At 32.6% G+C, this 21,721-nt stretch overlaps 1 protein-coding gene across 1 annotated transcript; it reads left to right on the top strand.

Annotated features, from left to right (window-relative positions):
* Positions 1 to 1,730: 1,730 nt before the first annotated feature.
* On the top strand, positions 1,731 to 14,282 carry LOC107710641 (dual specificity protein phosphatase 10-like). The gene is made up of 4 exons (XM_016515469.1): positions 1,731 to 1,839; positions 3,486 to 4,311; positions 12,546 to 12,914; positions 13,615 to 14,282. The coding sequence occupies exons 2-4, from the start codon at positions 3,552 to 3,554 to the stop codon at positions 13,878 to 13,880; spliced, it is 1,395 nt and encodes a 464-aa protein (XP_016370955.1). The 5' UTR covers positions 1,731 to 1,839; positions 3,486 to 3,551; the 3' UTR covers positions 13,881 to 14,282.
* The last annotated feature ends 7,439 nt before the right edge of the window (positions 14,283 to 21,721 follow it).

The raw sequence follows: 21,721 nt of genomic DNA, 5'->3' as shown, positions 1-21,721 counted from the left end.
TTTTTTTATGTTTTAACATTTATTTTTACATATATTTTAACATTTTTATATTAATTTATTTTTCAGTATTTTTATTTTATTTTTGTAACTTTAATAATTCTATTTTTTATTTGTATTTTTATTTAATGTTATTGAATGTTTAAATCAGTAGGTGTTGAGCATTCAAATATGATTTAATACATGAGTCATAGTTTCAAATTATTATATAATGTTGTTACAGAATCTGTGTGAAGTTGACATGTTTATTCTTAAAAATGATCACAATTTATATAATGTATTCTCTTTCTGTATTTTTTTAATTTTTAATGACTATTTAAATTTTTCGGCTTTAAGTTGTTGACATAAGGACCCTACAACATTTAATTTTTTTTATGTTTTAACATTTATTTGTACATATATTTTAACATTTTTATATTAATTTATTTTTCAGCATTTTTATTTTATTTTTGTAACTTTAATAATTCTATTTTTTATTTGTATTTTTAAGGTGTTGACATACATAATGACCCAAAAATTGTCTTTTTTTTCCCATTATATATTTATTCATCATTTTTATATTTTATTTTTAAACATGGTATCAAGTTTCACATTACACAAGTTTCACCTCTTTGTTTGTATTTTATTTTTAATAGCTATTTTTGCCTTTAAGGTGTTGACATAAGGAAGGACCCTACAACATTCATGATTTATTTTACATTTTACATTTTTTTTTATTTTAATGTTTTATTTTATTTTTAAACACTGTGTCATTATTCCACTGCATTCACACTTGTCTCTGGTCTCTTTAAACCATCTTCCGATTGCGTAATTTACACATCATATTCTTTTGTGTTACTATTTTATTTTTAATGAATATTTAAATTTTTGCCTGTAAGGTGTTGACATAAGGAAGGACCCTACAACATTCATGATTTATTTTACATTTTACATTTTTTTTTATTTTAATGTTTTATTTTATTTTTAAACACTGTGTCATTATTCCACTGCATTCACACTTGTCTCTGGTCTCTTTAAACCATCTTCCGATTGCGTAATTTACACATCATATTCTTTTGTGTTACTATTTTATTTTTAATGAATATTTAAATTTTTGCCTGTAAGGTGTTGACATAAGGAAGGACCCTACAACATTTATGATTTATTTTACACTATTTTATTTTTTATTATTTTAATGTTTTATTTTATTTTTAAACACTGTTTCATTATTCCACTGCATTTACACTTGTGTCTGGTCTCTTTAAACCAACTTCCGATTGTGTAATTTACACAATATATTATTTTTGTGTTACTATTTTATTTTTAATAAATATTTTCATTTTTGCCTGTAAGATGTTGACATCATGAAGGACCCTACAACATTGACACTTTTTATTTTATTTTGCTTTTTTTTTTTTTATAATGTGTACTTGATTGTATCATATTTTTAAACACAATATTTATTATTTTGATGATTTTTTATTTTCATTATTTATTAAGTAAACACGGTATCACACGGCATTTCAGTGCATTCACACTCGCGTCCCGTCTCTTAATCCGCTTTCACCGAACTCTCTCCTGATTGGCTCTCAATGACATCACGCTGCGCTTCCGCACGCCTCCAGTTTCGGGGCCGCTGTTGCTCTTCATTACCGCGTGACTAAGCAGTGCGGAGCTCCATTGGTTCAGGCTCACGTCAGTCTGAAGTGATACTAGTGCAGACCCGCTACAAACTCCAACTATATCAGTGAAGAGAGAGCAAAGCAGGACGGGAGGAAAATGTTGCGGGTCTCTAGCGCCGGGACCGGCTGAGCGGCTCAGCCTGATCGATAACTGGGACTGCGCGATAAACGCGACTCCAATGTAAGTCTGAAGAACATATTTAACTATTTAGAGTTGGTTAATAATTGCACGGGATTGCTGAGCATTAGAGATCATAATATATCTATAGGATGTGTTTCATTGCAGGAAATGACACATTTGTCCTGAAATCACACTTCATTTCCATGCATTGCTGTCATCAGTCACGTGTGAGGCTGAAGTTGTGATCTGGACAGATTGTATGCTGTGCAAAGCACATCATCTGTAAATTGCATGCATTGCCACCACATGAAATAATGATGATGTCTAGCCTCAGATGCAGAACCTTTCCATATTTCATTCCCAGCACGTCCACATGCCGTGTTTGGGAATGGGCTGTGTGCTCTTTTGAATTTAATGGGGTCAGCAATTCGCTCTCGTGCATTGAGAGTCTCATGCCATGAGAGGAATCTATCAGATTTCCATGCAAATTCAAATACACCTCATTCTGAAAGTTCTGCAGGTCTCCTGCCACTTGCACCTTTGCTGATTGAATATTTTGGCTGATTTGACTGTATAGTGCTCTCAGCTGAAAGCCATTCTGCAGGTTCCCCCCAAAATGAGTGCAAAAACCCCTGCAGGTTCAGTCCGGGCCTGTGTGAGAACAGACTGTCCGCTTGACGATGCTACAGCCTCAAAAATAAAGGTTCTTTATTGGTTCCATGAAGAATCTTTAACATTCGTGGAATCTTTCCATTCCACAAAAGGTTCTTCACAGTAGAAACGGGTTCTTTAGGTCAGTGTTTCGATGTTTGCCCCATCTATTTCAGATCTTAGCATCTCTACAATTGTGCTGATGAGTTGTTTCAGGTGTTTTTATTATTATTATTTTACTAATTTTTTTTATTATTTTGAATTTTATTTCAGTGCATTCACACTTTGCATCGTGGCTCTTTAAACCAGTTTCACCAAACTGTCTTCCGATTGCCTAATTTATACAGTATATTTTCTTTCTGCTTGTATTTTATTTTTAATGACTATTTTAATGTTTGCCTTTTAAGTTGTTGACATAATAAAGGACACTACAAAATGTATTGTATTTATTTTTTATGTTAAATGGATTTTTATTTTATCATTTAATTTTATTTTTAAAGTAAGTAAATTGTTTATAAAATAAAAAGTTTTATTTATTTATCATCTTTATTTTTTTTTATTTGTAAACAGTATCATTATTTCAGTGCATTCACACTTGTGCCTGGTCTCTTTAAAACCCTTTCATTGACTTCTGATTGCCTAATTTATACAGTATATATTTTCTTTCTATTTGTATTTTATTCTTAATGACTATTTACATTTTTATGAAGGACCACACGTAACTTTACAGCATTGATATATTTTATTTTGATTTCTTTTTTCATTATTTTTCATTATTTTTATTTGATCAGTTTTAATTTATTTTTTGTTTTATTTGTATTTTATGTTATTTATGTTATTTATTTTACGACATTAATGTTTCATCTTAATTGAATTGTTTGTTTGTTTGTTTATTTATTTATTTAAGCACATTAGGATAATTTTGTGTAGTGTCGGTGTGCCTCCAGATTTATTTATTTTTTTTTCCCTTAAAATGATCTGCACACAGTTCTTTTTAGAACTGGCACCTGAAAGGTTCATTTCAAATTCATCTGTGATTCTCGTGTGTTTCTCAGTGAGCAGCTTGCGACCGAGCAGACATCTGAGTTCTCCGTGGTGTGCCAGCCCTCTGTGGTCTCTCCATGCCTCCTTCTCCTCTAGACGACAGAATTGTGGTGGCGCTGCCAAGGCCTATACGACCTCAGGAACTCCGACTCCGCCTGGACACCAGCTACCTGGAAGCCACCGTGGGCACCGTCGGTCAGTCGACGGTCATCAGCAGCACCACCGTGGTGAAGATCCAGGCGACCAAGCTTTCGTATATGCCCTCGTCCAGCGGCTCCACGCGCTCGCTGACGTGTGGATGCAGCAGTGCCAGCTGTTGCACGGTGACCACCTACGAGAAGGACGGCCAGGTCAGCGCCAGCAGCCCCAACTTGAACTCCGGAGTGGGCTATGGCGTCCCGACGGTGGGCCACGGCGAGGCCTACAGCGCGCCCAGTCTCACCTCCAGCCTGACCAGGGGCGGCATGCGGGTCATCCACCCCAATGAGCTGGCCAAAAAGCTGACGCATTGCCCCCTGGGCCACCCGGTCGGGCCGGTGCCCGTCATCATCGACTGTCGACCCTTCATGGAGTTTAACAAGAGCCACATCCGGGGCGCCGTGCACATCAACTGCTCGGACAAGATCAGTCGCCGACGGCTCCAGCAGGGCAAGATCACCGTCCTGGACCTCATCTCCTGCCGGCAGAGCAAGGACTCCTTCAAGGGGATTTTTTCCAAAGAGCTGGTGGTGTACGACGAAAGCACGGTGGACCCGGGCCGCTTGACGCCGTCTCAGCCTCTGCAAGTGGTTCTGGAGTCGCTGCGGAGGGAAGGAAAGGACCCCATCGTTCTGAAAGGTACGCCTGCTTTTGAGAGTGAATGTTTGGAGATGAATGGGTTTCCAGTCTAAATAGAATGTTGAGCACACTAATTAAAATAAGGGTTCCAGAAGGTTTTTTTTTCTTAGTTCAAAGAACAATTTAAGAAATCTAAAGATTCTTTTGTGGAATGGAAAGGTTCCATGGATGTTAAAGCCAAGGTTCTTCAAGGAGTCAATCGATTGCTTTGTCTCCAACATTTAGAGTTTATTTTGTGGTCTTTCAATGATCAGTTCCTAAAAGAACCATTTTTTTCATGGTGTGAAGAACATTTTAATAATTTAGAGAACTTTTTCTTTTCTTTTTTTTTTTTACTATGACTCCTAAAAGAACCATTTTTTTCATAGTGTGAAGAACATTTTAATAATTTAACTTTGTGGAATGGAAAAGTTCCATGGACGTTAAAGGTTCTTGATGGAATAAATCAAATGCTTTTTCTTCTCAAATGCTTTTCCTAGGGCCAGATTCACAGAAATCTTGTTAAGAAAAACATTTTGTGAGATAAATTCTGAAAAGAATGTTCAGTACACTTTTAAAAATAAAGGTTTCGAAAGGGTTTTTTTTCTGAAAAGAACCATTTTTCTTAGTTCGAAGAACATTTTGATAATCTAAAGAACCTTTTTTCACTATAAAGAGCTTTTTGTGGGATGGAAAAGTTCCATGGATGTTAAAGGTTCTTCATGGAACCAGTCAAATGCTCTTTTTATCCAACATTTGGAGTCCTGGGGTCAGATTCACAAGAATCTTCTTAAAAAGATGTTAAGAAATTTTGTAAGATAAATTCTAAAAAATAATGTTCAGAACACTCTTTTTCACTATATAGAGCTTTTTGTGGAATGGAAAAGTTCTTCATGGAATGAGAAATAAGGAAGAAGTTAAAGTGCCCCTGTTGTGCTATTTGAAAGGTTCATAATTTGGTTTTGGTAGTCCACAACAACAGGTTTACAAGCATGCAAGGTCAAAAACACTTTCAATTTCTTATAATATGCATTTAATTTGACCTTATTTCTCAACGACTCTCAAACGATTTGTTCGAAGATTCATCTTTCATCTTTGAAGCTACTCTGTCTTAGTAATTTAATAATTTAATACATTTCATAATTTAAAAGTTTAGTGCAGAAGTATCGAATCGGTATCGATATCGACGATACTGCCTTGAAAAATATCGGTATCGTATCGAAAACAAAATAAGGGGTATCGCCCATCCCTACCACGCAGAACGTAGGCAAGCATTATGCAAATGTATTAACTTGTGACATATGAATTTCGCGGGAATGGGGTTTGAATTTAAAACGACTCGTTTCAGCGGTTCAGCGTCGACTGTTTCTTTTGAGAGACAATAACTTTATTTATGACGCACTTTCAGCTTCACAACTTTGCAGACACTCACATACAGCTGCATTACACACTGCGTGAAAGGTAAGTTTCAGAAATCCATAAGAGTGGCACTTTAAGTAATTTTGTGAGATCAATTCTAAAAAGAATGTTCAGTACACTCTTAAAAATAAAGGCTCCAAAAGGTTTTTTTCTTTTCTTAAAAGATCCCTTTTTCTTAGTCCATTTTCAAATGTTTCTTAGAAAATTTTAGTTATCTAAAGAATAACTAACTAACTAATAACTATTCTATTGTTAACATCCCAAGGATGTTAAAGTTTCTTCGATGCCCATAAAGAATCTCTATTTTTAAGTGTAAATGCACTTTTAGAAAAACTCTTCAGATGTTTCGTATAATATTAAATATACGTTAAATATTTTACATAATAAGTGCATTTTTTGGGCTTTAAAATGAAAAAAAAAAATTAAGATTTAAGACACATTGGAGGCTATTCTAACTTTATTTTCCATGTTTTTAAAGAAAAGTTTGTCTTTAGAGCTTGTTAGGTTTTGTCTTTAGAAGAATCTTGAGAAAAAAAGACTCTTAAGAACATTTTGTATTCTCAAAAACATCTTAACTTATGAAAATAAGAAGAAAGAGTGTTTGTTAATGTATTGTTAAGATAAATTGTAAGAAGTTTGTAAGAATGTTCAATACATTCTGAAAAATAATGGTTCCAAAAGGGAGAACATTTTTAAATCTAAAGAACCTTTTTCCACTATAAAGAACTTATTGCGGAATGGAAAGATTCCATGGATGTTAAAGGTCCTTCATGGAGCCATCGATGCCAATAAAGAACCTTTATTTTTAAGAGTGCAGTTCTTGACAAATTCTTAAGATGTTCTCACATATTTTACATAATAAGTACATCTTATTTAGATGTAAAATAGTCTTAACTTTACTCTTAAATTAGAAAAGAAGAAGAAATAGCAGTTTTCATTCTTATCTCTTGTTTTGTGAATCCTCTTGTCTTTTTAATTTCACCAACAGTCATTTGAGTCTTGCAGAAATAGAACTAGCTGAATTATTAATTTCTAGAAATGACTCACTATTGAGCGCCTACTTTTTGTTTCGTAGGCATTTGAACTTGTTCTGAATTACTTCTCAAACATCAGTCTGTACTTTCAAAGATGAAGCCACCCTCTCAGACGTGTGTCTGCTCGGAGTTTTTTGGGCCGTTGCTTTTGAGTAATCGGATGTGATTTTCACTTTCTGAAACTTTTAGTGTAATCCTGGGTTTTCTTGATGTGTGTTTGACACCGTTTCATCACAACGTCTTTTAGTCATGATTGTACTCAAAAGTTTTGGGCCAGTCTTTTATTTTTCTTTTTTTTTTTAAAGAAATTAATACTTTTACTCAGCAAGGATGCAACAAAGTGACCGTAAAGACTTTTTTGACATTTAAAATGTTAAATTTTTTTTTTAAATGTTACAAAAGATTTATATTTCAAATAAATGCTGTTCTTTTGAACTTTCTGTTCATCAAAGAATCCTGAAAAATTTAATATATCACGGTTTCCACAAAAAATATTGGGTAGCACAACCGTTTTCAACATTGATAATAATCAGAAATGTTTCTTGAGCAGCAAATCAGCATATTAGAACGATTTCAGAAGATCATGTGACACTGAAGACTGGAGTAATGATGCTGAAAATTCAGCTTTGCTTCATAAAAATAAATAACATTTTACGTTATATTACAATAGAAAACAGATATTTTGAATTGAAATATTTTTTCACAATTTTTCTGTTTTTACTGTTTTAAATAAAGCCTTGGTGAGCAGAAGAGACTTAATTGTATAATATGTAATTGATTCAGCAAATGGTCAAATTAGAGGCTAGAACAGTAGAACTGGGACTGAAATGTGCGTCAAGAAACTAGCCGGACACAGTACAGTAGTTGTGTTACGTCTCCAGTTGATCACACTTCAGGTTGTTGAAAGGCTTTAGGTTGTTGACTATTTGCGTCCAGGACGTCCTGCGCATGCAGGCATGTCCAGCTCCGCTCAGCTGACCTCTCGCTGCGTCGGCCATGTGCCACCGCGTGCCTGCAGCAGCTGACGGTGAAGAGGGAGCTCTATTCTAGCAGCGCGCGAGTCTGTTGCCATCTTTTGCCTTGTTTGGCTGTTGTAGAGAGTCGAGGGACGAGGACAGAGCGCGTCTGTCAGCTGATGTCCACTTCATGAATCTGCTCCGAAACCTAGGCATCAAAAGTGCGTTCTTTTCCGACATGATGGCCTCTAAGTTATCTTGTTTTGGCCAAATTGTACATACTGTATGTGTTGTATATAGGATAATCCCACAGTTAGGCTGCTGCTTTAGAAGTGTAGACAGTAAGGCAGCGCACTAGGTTTTGGAACGGAGCCGATATGCCAGCGCATGCACACATTAGGACTCTGTTCCAAAACCTAGTGAGCTGTCTTGCTGTCTAGTTCTAACGCAGCAGCCTGAAATGGAATCTCATAAGTGGCTTGGAACGCACTTCATAGGCTACAACATGAAAGTGTGTGTTATGCATATAGCACTCCTCACACAATGTGCAGAAACTCAACTCACTATTGATTTCTATAGAGTTTGGTGTTAGCACTTTTGACGTTTCATTCAAAAAAAATTCAATTTACTAACAATTGAAATCACGTAATGAAATAAATGTTTTTTCAATTATATTACAATTTACTTTGATGAATGATTAATTTAATAATATATATTGTTGTATTTTATATTATATAGTAATAATATTATTATATTATAATTAATAATGTTTTTATATCATATTATAAAATTATACTCATTATTATTAATAATGCTGTAATTAATTATGGACATTACATAAATTATAAAATGGTAATTATACAATTATAAAAATAGAATTATATGGTTACACTTTATTTGAAGGTGTCCTTGTTGCAGTGTAATTATACATTAAAGTACTGAGTAATATTAATTAACTACATGTACTTACTATATGGTTAGGATTGCTGGGTTTGTCCCTATTTTACCCAGCACTGGGTTGTATTTAACCCAGCATTTTTAAAATGTAATAACGCTTCCTCCAGTGAAAAAGTTCATATCCTGTTTTCTCTCACATCAAATTCCACAGACATATTTGTTTGGGTTACTTGCATGTAATTATGCATAATTATTTGTTATTATAATAGAAAGTACATGTAACGTGTGTAGCAAGGACACCTTAAAATAAAGTGTTACCAATTATACTAATTATAATTTATAATACCTAATTTAATAATATAGGTAATGTTGCATTTTACATTATAAAGTAATATTATAATTAATAATGTTATAAGTAATTATGGAGATTATATAGATTTTTATATATTTTTTATATATATTTTTACATTACATTTTTAACCCAAAAGTTGGGTTAGTCCATATTTGACCCAAAGTTGGGTTGAAACAACCCAGCATTTTTTTAGAGTGTGTGCTTCTGAATCTCCCGAGAGTCAATATTGTTCCTCATCTCATGGGGCTCTGCAGAAAAGGCCACGTGTTTATTAATTCCTCCATCAATCAGGAGGATCTCGGAAGTTTGCGTATGAGGTCTTGATCTTTAAAAACAAAGAAGAGACCTCAGTGTAATGCGACTTTGCTGTTTCTAGTCATCATTTTTAATACACCAGTTTGTGAGCGGCAGACTTTCAGAACATCTGAGCAACCAAATGGCGCTTGTGTAACACAGTACTGTATCCATGCAGACATTTGGCACTGTTGATTTTTAGTGGTTCGTGCAAAACTGTTAACACTATAACTATTAGTTCACCCAAAAATGAAAATTTGCTGAAAAGGTGCCCACCCTCAGGCAGTCCGAGATGTAGATGAGTTTGTTTCTTCATCAGATTTGACTGGAGTGCTGTGGATTACTTGTGGATTATTGTGATGTTTTTATCAGCTGTTTGGACTCTCATTCTGACGGCACCCATTCACTGCAGAGCATCCACTGCTGCAATGCTAGATTTCTGTTTTGAAAGATTTCAGCAATAGCTTTTCAGAGAAACCTGGATTTGAGTTCTTTTCAATTTGAGACTTTTAGAAACCGTCTCGTGGGTTTCTATAAATGAACGAGCGCTGAAGGTGCTTTCCTGTGTGCGATTCACGAGCGATTGTGTCACGCCGCAAGAACCCCCTTCACTCAATACAGTGAGATGATGTCAGTGTTTCTTCAGCAGTTGTGAATGAGAGGCAGGTTAACAGGTGCTACTGGTTTCACATTTGACTAACTGAAATTTAACAGACTATATCTTCACACCCTGTATTCTTCAGATGTAGGTTACAGGGGGAAGCGCAGATGTCCAGTATGACAAGTTAAACATTTATTATAAGGGTGTTTGCTTGTTTGCTGATGCTTGTTCTTTATCATTAGTGTTACAGGTGTTGTTTGCTCGAGGCCTCAGGTGTTTGTAGAGGTTTAACAGACAATTCTCTACACGCTATGAAAGCTCAAAACATGATTGGGAAAATGGAGATTATATTATATTTAAAAAATAAGATATAATTATACTAATTGTCATTTATAATACCTAATATAATAATATGTAATATTGTATTTTATATTATACAGTAATATTATTATTATTATATTTTTTTTATATTAATGTTTTAATTAATTATTGCTTTAGATAAAAGCATCTGCTAAATGCTTAAATGTAAATCATGGCTATTATACTATAAGACATTCTTAAACTGATTATAATTTATATTGCCTAATATAATATATAATGTTGTTTTTATATTATATAGTAATATCATCATTTTTTAATTAATTATGGATATTATATTATAAAATGGACATTTAGATTATATTGTAAGAGAAAATTATACAAATTATAATTTTTAATACCTAATATAATAATATATTGTAATTAATATTTTTAATTAATTATGGATATTATATTATAAAATGGAAATTTAGATTATATTGTAAAAGATTATACAAATTATAATTTTTAATACCTAATATAATAATATATTTAAATTAATATTTTTTAAGTAATTATGGATATTATATTATAAAATGGAAATTTAGATTATATTGTAAAAGATAATTATACAAATTATAATTTTTAATACCTAATATAATATATTTTAATTAATATTTTTAAGTAATTATGGATATTATATTATAAAATGGAAATTTAGATTATATTGTAAAAGATAATTATACAAATTATAATTTTTAATACCTAATATAATATATTTTAATTAATATTTTTAAGTAATTATGGATATTATATTATAAAATGGAAATTTAGATTATATTGTAAAAGATAATTATACAAATTATAATTTTTAATACCTAATATAATAATATATTTTAATTAATATTTTTTAAGTAATTATGGATATTATATTATAAAATGGAAATTTAGATTATATTGTAAAAGATAATTATACAAATTATAATTTTTAATACCTAATATAATAATATATTTTAATTAATATTTTTTAAGTAATTATGGATATTATATTATAAAATGGAAATTTAGATTATATTGTAAAAGATAATTATACAAATTATAATTTTTAATACCTAATATAATATATTTTAATTAATATTTTTAAGTAATTATGGATATTATATTATAAAATGGAAATTTAGATTATATTGTAAAAGATAATTATACAAATTATAATTTTTAATACCTAATATAATATATTTTAATTAATATTTTTAAGTAATTATGGATATTATATTATAAAATGGAAATTTAGATTATATTGTAAAAGATAATTATATAAATTATAATTTTTAATACCTAATATAATATATTTTAATTAATATTTTTAAGTAATTATGGATATTATATTATAAAATGGAAATTTAGATTATATTGTAAAAGATAATTATATAAATTATAATTTTTAATACCTAATATAATATATTTTAATTAATATTTTTAATTAATTATGGAGATTATATTATAAAATGGAAATTTTGATTTATATTGTTAGACACAATTATACCTAATATAATAATATAGCATACAATGCAATATGATATCATATTTAATAATGTTTTAATTAATTATTGCTTTGTATAAAAGTATCTGTTAAATGCTTAAATGTATGTGTGAGTTATGGAGATTGTATTATATTATAAAATAGGAATAGAGATTAAATTATCAAACATACTTATACTAATTATAATTCATAACCCATAATATAATATATAATGGTGTATTTTATATTATATAGTAGTAATATAAATAATATTTTTTATTAATTATGGAATTTATTATATTTTCAAATGGAAATGGAGATGCGATTATAATATAAAACATAATTATATAAATTATATTTTATAATACCTCATATAATAATAATAATATATAATGTTGTATTATATATTGTATAGTAATAATATATTATAATTAATAATGTTATAATTAATTATATTAATTAAAAATATTTTATGTTGTATATTTATTATAGAATATGTATTATATGTCTGGAATTTCTATGTCATATTTATGTAGTGAATTTTGACCTAATAAAGTAAGCGCTGACTGATCTCAGGAGATACTATTAATCATTCGGCATTCATATACGACAGATCTGTAACACAATCTGGAATTTATTCAACCTGAAATGCAAATTACATGCAAATCCTTCAGTGTGTCTGTCACCTGACCACAAAAACAGGATAGGTCTCTTATGATTAGACGAATCAGCACGCAACTACTGTGCATGAAAATAAATTATGGATGAAAACATTAAAACATTGCACGGGGGCAGTCGTGGCCTAATGGTAAGAGAGTCAGACTTGTAACCCAAAGGTTTGTTTTTTATTTATTGCTTTTAATTAATGTTTCTGCATTTGTAGGAGGCCTCACCGGTTTCCGACAGAGCCACGGTGATCTGTGCGAGCACTCTCTTCACCTGGAGGAAGGACAGGACGGCAGTACCGCGGTGGGCCTGTCGGGGGCGCTACCTCATTCCCTGCCCTCCACACCGGACATCGAGAACGCAGAGCTGACGGCCATCCTCCCCTTCCTGTTCCTGGGCAACGAACGGGACGCTCAGGACCTGCAGCTCATGCAGCGGATGGACATCGGCTTCATCCTGAACGTCACCACGCACCTGCCGCTCTACCACTACGAGCTCGGCCTGTTCAAGTACAAGCGCTTACCCGCCAGCGACAGCAACAAGCAGAACCTGCGGCAGTACTTCGAGGAGGCCTTCGAGTTCACAGGTACCACAGCAGATGATTGATGCGATCAAAGGATGATGGGGGACTCTCCTGAAACCTGTCAAGAACGTGGTCGGGTCATATTTCAACCCCAAAATCAAAATTTTGCTGAAAAAAATTAAGCCTATTTTTAGGGCTAAAATATCTTTATCTATTCATTACATATATATTATATATAATTTATATAATAACATAATTATAATAAAATATAATGACAGTTTGTGTAATAGAATTAAATATTAAAATTAATATATATATATATAAATTATATTAAATTTATATTATTATATATAATTAATAATGACATCATAATTATTAAATTATTATATATATATAATAAATACTATAAAATGTTATTGCAATAATTATTGTTATATAAATATTAAATAATTGTAATTACAATTGATCCTAATATAAATATATATATATACACAAACACACACATATATACTGTATATACATATATATATGACCCAGGCATTGCTTTGTGATTCAAACTGATTGAGGCAAAAAAATCAGGGACATTAGTGACTTGACAAATGCTTGGATAATGGAAATAAATCTTTAAGGTGTATATTTCTGATAAGCGGGACATTTTTCGATGAAGTGGATGCAGTGTTGTGTCCAGTCCAGCCCTGTTCAGCATAACATCTCCATCACGTTTAATGGCTTCATGTCAGGTGTTGTGTTTTTCGGTCCACAGAGGAGGCGCAGCAGGCCGGCCGGGGGCTTCTCATTCACTGCCAGGCCGGCGTGTCTCGCTCCGCCACCATCGTCATCGCCTACCTGATGAAACACACCTGGATGACCATGACAGACGCATACAAGTTCGTCAAGTCCCGGCGGCCCATCATCTCGCCCAACCTCAACTTCATGGGCCAGCTTCTAGAGTTCGAAGAGGACCTGAACAACGGCATTACTCCGCGCATACTCACGCCCAAACTCACCGGCCTCGAGACCGTCGTATAGCACCTCCTTTCCAGACGGAATATCCTTGATTTTTAGATGAGGAAACCGAAGCGTTTTTTGCTGTCCCGTCCCGTCAGTGTTCAGCCAAACACTGTGCTGCGGTCATGCGACGGCTCTTGGCCGCTGGTGCTGGCTAAAGCCCCCAGAGGAGGCTGGATTTTCGCCTTTCTGAAAAACTGAAGGCTTGTTTCATCGTTCTTACTCTATTTTTATACCTAAGGTGGCTTCACTGTGCAATAATGTCTGTGTGGAAAGCAGCCGAGTGCGTGATGTGTTTATAACGAGCGCGAGACTTTCGGCCCACCTGCTTAGTCCTGTGCTTTTGTGTTTTTCTTCCATTTAGGCACTGATTTATGACTTTTAAAACCAGCTTTATACATGTTCGGAGGCTTGTTTGTGTATTTATCTCATTAGTATCGCTGACAATCAGAACAAACCTCATTTGAATGTGCTTTAAAAATAACCGATTGCATGATTAGGACAGAAACGAAACTATGTTACTGTTATATCATCATCAGAATATAGCTAAAATCATTTGCTTGAGAATTAATGAGGCGTTTTATTTGTTTGCATTGACAGTTTTCATATTAGGTTGGTCAGCGTTGCACATTCGGTCTCTTTCTGCTTCTGGAAGTGTGTGTTTGTGTGAATGGGATCGCTATCTAACGTATATTACGCTTGTATGTATTTATGTTTTTGGGCTTCACTGTGTTCAACTCTCTCGTGACCTCAAGCTGGCCGGAAAGATGGATGGATGCTTGTGAAGTTCAGCTTTTTGCGCACACGTAAGAATTGTGCCTCTATTGGTGCCTTAACTCATTTTCTTCTGACTTTTTTTTGGAGTGTGTGAAGAGGTAACGGCTTTAAACCGGAGCGCGAGGCGTTTCTGTGTGTTTTAATGTGCTAGAAGAGTCCAAAGGTTGATTTTGATCACGGTTATGTGTCGTTTTAAATCACACGATATATGTTCTTCTTTCTCATAACAGAACTAAAACGCTGTGAAATAACACAACTCTGGGCTCGTCTAAATGTTGGAATGCAAAGTGTACAAAAGGACAGTTTATTCTTCTTCACCTGGACCCTGTCAATCCTCCCGATTAAGGGTTTTTCTAAATAATAGATTTGATTTTTTCAGCTTTACACAAACCTCCTGCACTTTGGCCGTACGATTTTGAAAACTTGCATATTACTGCTTTTGTTGAACTAAAAGAAGTCGTGCGCTTAGAAATACAGCTAGAAATTTTACCTTGAATAGTTTGTGAAATTGTATCCCTATATTTGTAATTTATATATATATATATGTAAGTATTGAAAATTTGACAAAGCAAGCAATTGACTTAAAAAAGATACAAGAGATCCTCACAATCAGTAAAAGTAGACATTATTATTATTATTATTATATTTATTATTATAAATCATAAAATCCAACCAGCACACTTATTATTCCGACTCTTTACTGATCAAGCCATTAGATATTATTAGAAATAATTACATTCAGACCAGTAGATCAGGCACTGTGCCAATATCAGAAAACAACCTGCTTGTTCCCCTTTTTCTCTTTCTTAGTTTTTACGGCAGCTTCAACCTATGGATGCTTTTTTTATTTTTTAGCCACGGGATAAAAAATAAAAAAGGTAATTGCGACTTATCTCAAAGTTCTCAGACAGAATTGCAAGATATAAACTCAGAAATCTGAGAAGAAATGTCTGAATTGTGAGATTTTTTTAAATTTTTTTTTATTCGTTTATATATATATATATATATATATTTGTTTTTTGTGGCAGAAACAAAAAACAGAATTGCGAGATGTAAACTCAAAATTGAGGAAAAAATCATTCTTTTTTTAGTTTTCTGATTTTTTTCTTGCAATCTGAGTTTATATTTTGCAATTTATCTCAGAATTGCAAGAAAAAAAGTTTGAATTGTGAGACAAAAAGTCACAATGACCTTTTTCTTTTCTTTTTTTTAAACAAGTTCTGAGTTCATATCTTTTTTTCTCAGAATTGCAAGAAAAAAGTCAAGCTTCATATTAACCTCCTATAAGATATATCATTAAATGAAAATGTTGGATGATAAAAACTAAATGCAAAGCACATTTTGAATATTTTAAGCTTTCCTGTAAATTGACCGCGGTATGCTAAAGGTACAGATTCTGTTCCATTCATGTTCAGCTGATGCAAAGTGTATTTTTATTTTCAAATGCTGGTTTAATGTCACTTGTGTCACACTGTGCTTGTACGAGCGCGACCCGGACCATCTGAATCCAGCTCCAGGATTTCAAGGGCAAAAACTGTCTGGGTGCGCTCAGCCGGTTTTACAGCAGCAGACGGTGGACATATTTGCTAATGGATTTCTATGCATTGTTTATATTTTTGCACTGACTTAAAACAAAAAAAAAAAGAAAAGAAAAAAGCGTTTAATTTTCTTTTTTAAATTTATTTTCCCACAAAGGTGCTACGACGCTGGAGGCCTTCCACACTGTTTTTGCATGACCTGCTTTGGTAAAGTGTCTTCCTGTGAGCCAAGAGCTCTCTTTAAATGTCAGAGTTCACAACACTGTTATTTTGTAATGTGGGGTTTGGAAATAAACAACAAAAAAAGAAGTGATTCTGAATGACTTATTAATGTTTATAAGCAAATGGTTGCTCAAGAAAAACTGATGCATGTATGAGCACCACTGTTACTGTTGTTCATATTGTATTTGTATTTCAGCAAAAATGTAACTCTTTTTAACCAACCAGCAACATGATAAAAAAAAAAAATAATTCAGCAGTCACAACATCTATCACATTACAGTCTACTCAGAACCAGTGTTGTTATTGTGAACTAAAACTAAAGCATATGTATACATACGTGTGTGTGTGTGTGTATGTGTATGTGTGTATATATATATATATATACACTGTATAATTGTATCATTAAACCATTTTAGTTTTTATTATTATATTGTATCAGTTTTTATTGTTATATTTTTCATTTTCAACTTAATTTTAGTTTTAGTAATTTTGTTGTGATTGTTGTCATTTTTAGTAGTTTACTAAAAAAGTACTAAAATGACATGTATATGTATATGTGTATATATATATATACACATACATATATATACATATATATGTCATTTTAGTACTTTTTTAGTATATATATATATATATATATATACTGTATATAGTAATTTTAGTAACTAAATTAAAATGAGAAAACAAAATGAGAAATTAGTTTAAATAAAAAGTTTTTTTAATATATATTTTATTTTATATAATTTCAAGTAACAAAAGTTCAACAGCTTAATAGAAATATAAAAAATTAAGCACATATACTGAGTATATGAAAATTAGAGACAAATACAAAATATTAATAAATAAATACTATAATAGTGTATAAATAATTAAGAATATATGTGTCAGGGTTTTGGACTCTTGTCTTGTCATCTGCCTGTGTTCCCTTCCTTTTTGCCCATATATGGTTAGTTCCTGTTCTGGTCAGCTCATCTTGTTTCAGTTTATTGTCTAATTATTAGTTAACCCTCCTCACCTGTGCCACCCTCGTCAAGTTCCCTATTTGAGTTCCCCTTTGAGTTAGTTTGAGTTGTCCGGTATTGATGTTGGCATCACATCTCATGTGTTGGATGTTCTTCTCTGTATGGATTACCCTCATCTTCCCTTGGATTTATATTGGAGAGTCCCCACAAGGATAGCTGACCAGACTGTGTGTGTGTGTGTCTCTCAGATTTTTATTTTGCATAAGCAAGAACCACTTACATTTTCTAAAGAACATGTAAAAATCTATTTTGTAATATATAATCCTTAAAATGTATAAAAACGTTTGTATAAGTGCAGTACTCATAAATCTCCTACAGTCTCAGACCAGAGGCCGTGTCACTCATATTGCTCTATATTTGTTGTGGTGGGAGGGTTGAATTCTCTCCATAGGAACAGAGGCCAAAAATAGTTTTTAGTGTGGTTTCTAATTAGAAGTGATGAGAGTCCCGCCTCATTAATTTGGTCCAATCATTGCTGTCAGTCAGCCGCACGAGAATAGCCGTGATCACAGCGCTGCCGTGTTATGGACGTATTAGGCAAAGCCAAGCTCTGACAACAGAGCGAACACTGGAAAGGAGGGGCTCAGAGGTTTCACTCTCTCCGATCTCATGAGACTCACAGGAGTTTAACTTTGATGAAGCTCCTAAATATCCTAAAACTCAAACTGACCCAAATGTGACATGTACTTCCGTTCGGTTCTCAGGAGAAAGATCTGGGACGCTGGTTTTCTAGGAGGAAGTATTGAGATGTTGATCTGTTTTCTTTCCAGGGTTTTGTGTCATGGGAAATTAAGCATGTGGCTTTCTTGGCACCCTTGTGGGCGTCTGATTCAGGGTCAGCTGTCCCACCTTTCAGAGTGACATTTCTAAAGTGTGCTGTGAATGAATTATACTAAAAATATCTTAATTTGGGGTGTTATTCTGTTACCTTTTATAAAACCGATAAAAACCATCTCTGCCGATGTCAGAAGTGGTTCAGGAGAGAGAAACGTTGGCAGTGATGGTGACATTTGAGACTGTTTTGACTGCAGGAGATACTCTGTGAATCACTGATCTGAGACCTGCACTGACACGTTTGTCTTTTTGTGTGTAAAGACATTTAGTGAATCAAGACATGGACATTTATTTGTCTGTAATTGTTTAGGTCAGGGCTGTCCAAACTCGGTCCTGGAGGGCCGTGTCCTGCAGAGTTTAGCTCCAACTTGCCTCAACACACCTGACTGGAAGCTTCTATGCCTAGTAAGAGCTTGATTAGCTGGTTCAGGTGTGTTTAATTAGGGTTAGAGCTAAACGTTGCAGGACACCGGCCCTCCAGGACCGAGTTTGGACAGCCCTGGTTTAGGTCATATTTGCATTTATATATATATATATGTGTGTGTGTGTGTGTATATATATAAACTGGATGAGTAGTAGTTTCCTACTGCTAATAAGTTCTGAAAAAACAGAGATGTTAATTATTGGACCAAAAACCTCTGCATGTAATAATCTATAACACTGTCTAACACGTGATGGCTGCTCTGTCAATTCTTCATCATCAGTTAGGAACCTAGGTGTGCTATTTGATAGCAATCTTTCCTTTGAAAACCATATTTTTAGAATCTGTAAATGTTGTAGCCATAAAAATTTTTCCATCTTAAAAAACACATCTAAATTACGACCTATGCTCTCAATGTCAAATGCAGAAACAATAATCGCTGAATCATCAATGAACTAACTTTAACTGAAAAATGGACTGTTTTTTTTTTGTCCTCTTGCATTATTTTCCCGTTAAACACTGTAAAGCTGCTTTGACACAATCTGTATTGTCTAAAGTGCTATGTAAATAAAGGTGACTATACTGTAGAAATGTTAATATTTATTTGTTGTACTGAATGTGTATTAATTATTGAAATTAAATAAAATATTTTATTTTATTTTTTTAATGCATTGTAACATTATTTTCATGACAATTAAGCACATTTCATCCAAAATTCTCATTACTGTAATGCATTTGAATATTTTCTTCTGACTTTCTTTTGTAATTCTTATTATTCTTAATGATTCCCAGTTAAATTCTCATTACTGTAATACAGCAATTTTTATTTAATTTTAATAACAAATTTAATAAACATTCATTGCAACAAATAAGTATTAAAACTTTGAACAGTTTTAACTAATTTAACAATCATTCAGTATAATAAAATAATAATCATTTCTATTTTATGTGTTATTATTATTATTTATGATATTTAGTGTTGCATTATGGCAATCACAATTTGGGGTTAAATGTGCATAAAAATAAGGTATAATGCAAATAATAATAATAATAATAATAAAATTGTTATTGTTGTTGTTAATAATAATAATAATAGAAAATGAAAAGCAAATCAAATCATGTTTTTTTTAAATGTATGCTTCTAGGCAACAATGAGATTGAATGCAATTTAAATTGTCTCTTTGATTTCTCTGAATTTTCTGTTGGGAGAAAGACTCATCAGGTATCTCGTCAGAAGAGATCTCAACAGTGTCTCAAACGGTGCTCAGATTTGACAAAACACTAAATTGAAACCCCGACTTTTCAATATGTACTTATCAAATTCATCCAAGATCAGATGTCTAATTTTAAAGCTCTTCTCATTGTATGTTAAGAATGAACTCATTTGAGATCTTTAGAAGAAACTACTGACGTTTAAATGAAACATAACTGAGAACTGAGTCCTGTGAGCTTTAAAAGAGCAATGCATTTGCACTCAAAATGTGATGTTAAGGTAAAATAAGTTTCTTCATGAGTGATCGTAAGGAACCTGTAAAGATGTTTAAGATATGGTTAGACGCTGCTAAACAGTAAGAGACACGCTGTTCCTAAACAATGTCACGGCTTTCCTCTTTTAAACCTCATGTATACAGTAAGTGTGTTTTGGCTGGTTACTGTTGCTGTGCGTCTTTGTGCCCCACTTCAGGCCGTCCTGTTGGGAATGAGCTCTGGAGATACTTTCACTCAGAAGTGGCTCTATATGAAACCTCGGTGGGCGTCTCTGGAGACAACAGCTGCAGACTTTAACAAGCAGACCAGAGCCGGTATATCACACTCTAAAAATGCAACAATGAAGACACGTAATCCCATAAGGTCAGCACAAAAATAACCAGGTCATGAGATAAAAATTGCTCTTGAAATATGAATATGTGTTAGAGGGAGTGGCAATCATGGCTCATACCTTGTAGTATCTAGACTTAATATATGTTATTGATTGGAGACACAAAAAAAGTATTTTAGTGCAACAGTTATAAATTCTAAATCAGGATTATTATATATAACTAAAACTAGAACCAAAAAACCCCTTTGGTTACTTGAAATAAAATAAATGTTAATTAAACATTTTATTTTGGCAACATTAAAATAACAAACTTAATTAAATAAAAAAAGTAATAAAAACTATACATTCATGATTTAAAAAAAATGAATAAAAATGACTATCAAAACATTAACTAAAATTAAAGGGGAAACTAAAAATATAAAAAATAAAATCTAAATCAAAATATTAATAAAAACTATAACAGTATATCAATGATATTAAAATTGCACTGTGATTTTTAGCAATTATTATTCAAACATTATTAAAATGTAAAGTTTATTACGTATTAAACTTCAGCACATTTTATGTTTTGTTATGCTGGGATGCACTGATATCGAAATCTTTACATGAATAGCCAAAAATTATTAATCTCTTCATTATAATCTGATATAATGGTGGATTTTATATTTATTTATTTATTTATTTTTTGAAGAAAGAGCTCTCATACTTCAGCTTCAGGAATCAAATCTTTATAATTATATTTTATGTGTTTTATTATTTAGTTTTTTATTGATTTATTTTATTTTATTTTAAAACGCTGCAAATATTTGCAAATTATTTGCTGCAAATCCATTCAATGTTTATAGACAAGTTTATCTTAAAGGCACAATATGTAAGATTTTTTTATAAAAATATCCAAAAACCACTAGAACAGTGTTATATATTTTGCTGGCTTGTGTACTTACATTATCCCAAATGTTTCGAAGAATGTTTAAATCCAGAGAAATTAGCAATTTTAACTAGTGACACGGACCGTGTCTATAGTGTCATTGTGTCGCCTGCCAATGACGTCATAACCCCTCGATTTCCGGTTTTGTTTTGTAGAAAACATGGAAACACCAAAGACGCTTTAATATGTTGTGTGTTTTAATAGACCGGTGACGACCGCACAGAGTAGCATTATAACAGACCTAAATGTATCTCGTATGATAAAACAGCGCTGCTTTACCCCACATACACACGACCGGAAG

This window comes from Sinocyclocheilus rhinocerous, unplaced genomic scaffold (assembly GCF_001515625.1).
Source record: "Sinocyclocheilus rhinocerous isolate Xijiao unplaced genomic scaffold, SAMN03320098_v1.1 scaffold4856, whole genome shotgun sequence".
Lineage (NCBI taxonomy): Eukaryota > Metazoa > Chordata > Actinopteri > Cypriniformes > Cyprinidae > Sinocyclocheilus > Sinocyclocheilus rhinocerous.
Note: the sequence above shows the minus strand (reverse complement) of the source record. Positions and strands in the feature narration are given on the sequence as shown.

Bases quoted from the DNA above. Each gene is read 5' to 3' on its own strand.
- LOC107710641 (XM_016515469.1), top strand. From the start codon at position 3,552: ATGCCTCCTTCTCCTCTAGACGACAGAATTGTGGTGGCGCTGCCAAGG. The intron at 4,312-12,545 runs GTACGCCTGCTT...CTGCATTTGTAG, and splicing joins GGACCCCATCGTTCTGAAAG to GAGGCCTCACCGGTTTCCGA. The intron at 12,915-13,614 runs GTACCACAGCAG...TTCGGTCCACAG, and splicing joins GGAGGCCTTCGAGTTCACAG to AGGAGGCGCAGCAGGCCGGC.